Source organism: Marasmius oreades, chromosome 2 (assembly GCF_018924745.1).
Source record: "Marasmius oreades isolate 03SP1 chromosome 2, whole genome shotgun sequence".
Classification (NCBI taxonomy): Eukaryota; Fungi; Basidiomycota; class Agaricomycetes; order Agaricales; family Marasmiaceae; genus Marasmius; species Marasmius oreades.
The window spans coordinates 130,523-137,596 of NC_057324.1; the positions used below are offsets into that span (position 1 = coordinate 130,523).

At 41.9% G+C, this 7,074-nt stretch overlaps 1 protein-coding gene across 1 annotated transcript; it reads right to left on the reverse strand.

Annotated features, from left to right (window-relative positions):
- Positions 1-4,538: 4,538 nt before the first annotated feature.
- Positions 4,539-5,419, reverse strand: E1B28_003670 (uncharacterized protein; the record flags this gene model as incomplete). The annotated part of the gene is made up of 4 exons (XM_043148096.1): positions 4,539-4,968; positions 5,019-5,084; positions 5,155-5,280; positions 5,322-5,419. The coding sequence occupies 4 exons, from the start codon at positions 5,417-5,419 to the stop codon at positions 4,539-4,541; spliced, it is 720 nt and encodes a 239-aa protein (XP_043012688.1).
- Between the last annotated feature and the right edge of the window lie 1,655 nt (positions 5,420-7,074).

Here is a 7,074-nt window from a genome sequence, read left to right on the forward strand (position 1 = left end):
ACCCTCTGATTGTGTTTCTGTCTCTTGTGCTTTATGCTTTTCCTCCTCTCTCTCTTCAGTTGAGCCATTGCTCCTGTCCAGTGTTCCTGAGTGTTCCCAAGTGTTCCCAAGTGTTCCCTCCCATATTTCCAGTGCCCTCAGAATTTTTCCAGTGTGCTTCAAGTGCTTTTAAGCCCCTCAGCATCCCTCAGTAATTATTTACCTTTGAGTAAACCTTGTCGACTCAGTGGTCCCCCTTTATAGTGTTGTCCGTATTGTTTAGCTTGCCACGTAAGCTTTAAAACCCCACTAGTTGGGTGCAGTGGTTCTAAGGTTGAACAGTTCATTTCACCCCCATGTTGCTCGCATCTTGAGCTATATGAAGTTCCATTTTAATTAGTCATGCCACAGTTAAACCCAGATTAATTGAATGCTTACTCCAATTATAGTGACATGAACTGAACCAGGGGTAGTACCCTACCTTCGACTTTTCCACCCATGGAGTTAGCTACGATCGAGGGGATATCATGTGAAAAGGTTGATTCATAGGAGAGTACTCCTAATCTTAGGAGGAGGGGTCATCAGTATAGGAGCGCAACCCTTTCTATTAGATAGGTATATAAGGAGCACTTAGTAGTAGATAGTTCCCTTAGAATTTGATCTTCTTTCATCACCACCCTTTGTCTGACTTTTCACCTTTCGAGTCAACTATGATCAGATTTGGCATGCAATTGAGGGAATACCATGTGAAAGCATCAACTTAAAGGAGAGTACTTCTGATCTTAGAAGAAAGGGGTAGCAAGTATAGGAGCATGTCCCTTTTCATAGATAGGTAGGTATATAAGGAGTACTTAGTAGTAGGTAGTTCCCTTATAGTTTGATCTCCTTTGTCTTTTTGTCACCTCATCTTTCCTCTGTCTGGTGCCTCTGCCCTATTTGCTCTGTCACTCTACCATCGTCTAGGTCACCTTTATTAGGGTACTCACTGTTCAGTCATGAGTCCAGACTCATCCTAGAGTTCCTTCCTTTATGTTGGAGTACAGGATGGGGTACACATGGATTAGGTGTGTGGTACACTATATTGGTGTACATTGGGTACCATCTGTCATATGCTCTTGTCGTTGTTGGAGTATCAACTCATAGGAGTATGGTCCTTGTCGCAGTACACTCTTGTCATTGGAGGTTCACTCTTCCTATAACATTACACGGTATCGCACTGAAAATCGGATTTAGCCTTAATATGCATATTTTTAATCATTTTTATTAATGTTTGAGTTATAAAATAAGGGAATGTAGGACTAGGGTGAGCTCGAACTACTAGTCAAAGCACAAGCCTCTACATGAGACTTTAGCAGTACAAAAATTACGGAATTGGAAAGATGAGAGACTTGGTGAGGCTTTGAAAATGGTAGAAACTTCAAGCAGCCTCTTAAAAACCTTCGTATTTTGAATAGAAGGCCGTGTCTTACTTGCAGAATGCTTTGACTTCACGAAGTATTGTTGGACAACTTGGACTTAAAGGAATTAATGAAGGATATATCAGACAAAGGACCTACATGCAGATTTAGGATAGAGATATCCGGCTCCCCATGAAGTCATAGTAAAAGGACAGGATTACAAATGTTCCGAAACAAAGGAAGTCTAGACCTCGCAAAGTTGACATGACAGTTGTTACTGGAGACAGGAACACAGGAGATATGTCATGGACGGCAACTGGATCTTTTCCTTATTTAGAGGACAACAGGACAAAGGTGATATAGGAGACATGTTTCCAAGGATATGTGGGCAACTCAGAGACCTCGGGAAGTCTAGGCTCTGTCATCGTAACATGGACACAGACAGGGAATTCTTGGCTTATTATTTTACTTCAAGGATTCTGGCACAATCTCTTGTATTCTACCTGATTGGGCAAGTTTCTGTTCAACTGAAAGGGATTTTATTATTATTCTCAAGTTTACTATATTTCTTGATCTTTTATTATCTTTATTTAGAAAAATATATATGAGAGAGGGTAGCAGGAAATTTCCCCCCAGCAGCCTACAAGTGGAGACACAGTTCACCTACTAGGACTAGCTCAAGGATTTTATCTTTGCCCCTCACTTCATCGAAGTTTGGTGTTCTGTGTTTGGATAGGACTGATTTGGACCTTTTGCAATTTGGATTTGATTAGGACTATTGTTGAAATTGAACTTGGATTTTGAAGTTGATTTGGACTTGTATTGAATTGGAATTGCATTTGGACTTGATCAAAAATTTGAACTTGAACTTGAACTTTGTGAAGTCTTGAGAAAAGCTTTGTTGAATCTTTATTGTGGAATTAGTGAACTAGTGTTTTGCCTTGTCATTTGATAAGAAGGAATAGAACCTTGATTGAACCTTAAAGACTGAATATCCCTATATTCTCTCTTTCTTAGTGCCTCTTAGTGCAAACTAAAGCCTTAGAATACCGACCTCCACCCTATACTCTAAGAACAATCTTTTGGTGTGGTTGGTTTGTGCACTTCGTGCTTGAGGTGTGTTTTCCAGTCCCATTAGTAATGTGTTCCAAGTGTTATTAATGGTTCACAAGTATTCATGATACTGGACATCATCACTATTGTCACGAACTCGCCGTACTCCGAGTACTCCTCCATAGTACTTCACGTGCTATCACAACTCCTCCCATCCTCGCGCTTGATCATTTCGATCTTTGCAATCATCCTCCCTTCGATCCCTTCGGCTCCTCACCGTTGAGCACTCTGTCCGACTCGCAATCGCTGTAGACCATCGAAAAGTAGAATGAGGTTAGTTGAGAATAGATCACTTTGAAGCGCATATATTCAAACTGTGGTTTAATTCATATTGAACTACATGTTAATATTAAACTAAATTGAGTTCAACTGTGCAGTTCAACTGAACTGTAATACTCTCAAGTACTTATGAAATGTTAGATTTTACACTAAGTAATTCAACTAGAAGTACAAGTACAAGAAGATAATAAATGCAAAATACAGTGTACTATAATAGTGAGTAGTATTATTGTTAATAAGGTATAGGGCCAATGAAGGCTGATGTTAGTGATTTTGATTTTGTTACACCTGCATGTGGTCCTGTGGTGTGGTCCTGTAGTGTGCTTACCATTTTTGGATGTGGCTGTGTAATCCCTACTGGTAGGGAAATTAGTCACACATAACCTTTTATAGTAAGTGGGGAGAAGGCACACTCACGTCATACCATCTTCCACTTCTCTTAGACTCTAGTTCATCTTGGTATAAAATACCATTTATGATTTGGTATTCAACTTGTGTGTTGAATAAACTCCACAGTTGAACCTCCTCAAGTTCAACATACATACAGTTGAACTCAACCAGGAGTAGTACCTGCCGCTGACTTTTCCTCCTATACGGTCAACTGCGGTTGGACTCGGCATATGATCAAGGGGAGATATCATGTGAAAGAGGTCGAAACATAGGAGAGTACTCCTAATCTTAGAGAAGGGGTCATCGGTATAGGAGTACAACCCTTTCTACTAGATAGGTATATAAGGAGTACTTAGTGGTAGATATTTCCCTAGAATTTGATCTTCTTTGTCCCTCGTCCTTTATCCTTTGTCTTCCTTTATATCCTTTCCTATCCTTACCTTTTGCCTCTGCCCCATTCACTTTGTCACTCGACGTCGCCCAGGTCGCCTTTATTAGGGGACTCGCCGTCTAATCGTAGTCCGGACTCGTCCTAGAGTCCCTTCCCCGGTGTTAGAGTACAGGATGGGGTATGCATGGATTAGGTTACAGGTATGTGGTACACTACACTGGTGTACGTTGGGTACCGTCTATCATATGCTCTCGTTGTCATTGGAGTACCGACCTGTGAGGGTACGGTTCTCATTATAGGACGCTCTCATCACCGAAGGTCTACTCTCGTTATAGGAGTACGGTTCGTCGTACGGCTCACCACACGATTCACGGATATTCACGATACCGGACATGATCATTATTCATTCTCCTTGGTCGCCAGCTCTTGTCATCCTCTATTGCCGATAGGCCCGTAGGATGGTCCGCCAGCATTAGTCTGGAGTATGATCTCGTAGTAGGTCAGAGTACTGGGGTTTGGTACCCCTCGGAGTATGCCCTACGTGGGTGTTGGGTTGTTTTAGGCGTATGCTATCCTCAGTGTCAGGGCTCGAGGCCCAGCATATGCATAGGTGGTTCACCCTCCTGACACATTCCTTTTTCCCCTTCAATTGTCAGCTCGTCTCACCCAAGGATCGACTCCTGACAACTATTCATTCTCCTTGACCACCAGCTCTTGTCATCCTCTATTGCCGATAGGCCTGTAGTATGGTTCGCCAGCACTAGTTTGGAGTATAGTCTTGTAGTAGGTCGGAGTACCGGGGTTGGTACCCCTTGGAGTATGCCCTATGTGGGTGTTGGGTTGTTGTAGGTGTATGCTAACCTCAGTGTCAGGGTTCGAGGCCCAGCATATGCATAGATGGTTCACCCTCCTGACATATAGCTTGCAATGAGCACCACGGATTGACCACCTCCATATGCATATGATGGATAAACAACTGTATGTATGGGTCAGTCAGTCACGCTCTGTCCCCCAGTGATATTCTGGTCAGCCCACCAATTTTGTTCGAATTTTATGCCAACCTTGATTGAAGGGCCAGGAGTAAGCATACACAGGGAGCTGCGCTTCGAAAGATCCATGTATCTCATACACTGAGGAGATACAGTCAAGACAACCTGTGAATACATGGGGTGATTGATGTCACTAGCACCATTGGAAGTAACAGACATCACACCAGGATCTTGACAAGGATGAAAAGAAGCATCTTTCAGATGATCTGGGTGATGAGGAGGCTGGTCTGGGCGATATAAATTGCTGGAACACTGATGATAATTCACATGGTTAACCCTCCTACCAAACTGGAACCTGACATTTTTCTTGAAAGGCTGGATGGTCGTCAAGATCTCGTACAGTTTATCGGTTATCCTCTCAGAACCATGTCTAAACCGATAACAATTAGCTTCAATTCATCACATAAGGTCAATACCCACTTGAGACAACACCATTTTGTGCCTGGCAGTCCTTCTGCAAAGCAATAGTAGTGCAAAATAGTCTTGCTAAGATAGAGAAGTGATGAGCATGATAAGATGCCTACAACTGTTAGATAACAAATCAAAATACACATACCTCAACAACATATCAAATGATCCTACAGAGGTCATAGTCTCAAGCCAATTGACGACAGAAGTAGGATAGCGCTCCTTTGCAGGATACTCATCGCCTGGGAGTTGGGTCCCTTCCGTGACTCCAGTTCTACAAGTGCCATGAAACTTCGAGTCGAGTATTCATCGTACTTCATCAACTCCTTATAGCCAACTTTGAAATCTGCCCTAGGCTTGGCGAGGAATCTCCCATACACATTCTCCATCAGTCCATCTACGCCTTTGTCCATGCACCTGTCCAGAACATCCCTCCCTTGCTCACATGTGCGCCAAATTCTTGTCAAGATGCATCACCATGTTGAACCCAAATGTTGTTGTAGCATAACCATGTCTTGTCACAGCCTATCTGATAGTTGAGAAGTGGAATACCAAGCTGTCTGAAAAGATCATATGTTGGTTTCATCACTGCAGCCTTGTCGGGCAATTGCATAGCACCAATGTCCTTTACCACATAAGTCGGAGTCAGATATATTGCATCACCACAGAGATACAGACAAACAAGTAAGTCATTCATGAAGTAATCCCACTCCCCACCACCTGGGAATCCACAAGTGTAAAGGCAACCACCAGCATGATTAGAAGCTTCATATACGTCAACTTGGGTATCTTTACCGAGTCTCAATGCCAATAGGAGTCCCAGTGTTGCGCCTGTTTTGCGCAATACTATAAAAGACTTCAATTTTTGCTTTTAAGAAAGAAGAACAGATAATATTTAGTGGAATAAGAGGACTAGAGATAGCCCAATCTGCTAGTCAAAACCCTAGACCTCTGTTTGAAGGAAATTGAATAGAGAGAGATCTTCGAGAAGAGTAATCCAAAACCTGTAGGACTTCAAGAAGACAGCTATTTCCAAGCCTTCTATGTTCATTGGCCTCTCTGCCCTCAGTAACATGTTTTGGGTAATCAAGGGATATTATACTATTTTGTTTTACTTCTATTAGACATCGAGGAAAACAGATTACAGACAGATGGTTAAGACATTGATAGATATCAGAGCGAAGTAAGAGATCCTGGACATGAAGATTTCTGAATAAGATTAGATTACTCAGAGATAGGATAAGAGAAGTCAGATGAGAGGAGATTAGAAATAGTCGAAGGGAAAGTGTTTTCGGACATTGAGCAGATTAGGAGAACAAGAGATATGAGATTCATTCGATCATAGCAGCGGAAAGATGTGGAATGGAAAGGAGCGATCGAATATGCAGACCATGCGTCCGACTTCAGACCGGAAGAAAGAGGGGCTTGGACCTACAAGGACTGCACATGGAAGAAACCGAGAAGACCGAGAAGAGAGAGGGAAGAAGAACATTATACTCAAAATCGAAGGAGAAATGGCTGAAGAAGGAAATTTGACATCTATTCCAATTCTTTTCTCATCTGAAATCAGAGATTCTGTAGAAAATCCATTTATTATTTACTTTTCATATTTTCTAGTTCTCGAGCAGTATATAAGGAGCCCTGTAAAGGCTAGGATTCTTTAGTTAGTACTGCCCAAATTGTACGATTAAGCAGGAACTCTTGAATCAGTAGTGATTTTGCCCTGACTCCGTCAGTGTGTATTGGTTTTATCAGAACACAGATTTGGATTTGGAATTTGGTTAAGTCCACTTGGGGGCTTTTGTCAGAATTGGTATTTGGTTAAGTTCACGTGGGGGCTTTTGTCAGATTTGGAATTTGGAATTTGGAATAGTTCACTTGGGAACTCTAGACACTTGGGCCACAACAGATTGTTTGAGTTTCATAAGCCAAAGTAGGCTTCAGGTTGTTAGATTCATATATATATAAGCAGAAACAGATTAGTAGTAGAGAATTCTACTATCTCAGACCAGACTTCAATATCAGAGTTAGTTTTGTCTCCATCTCAAGAGATCAAAGAAGGTGTTAC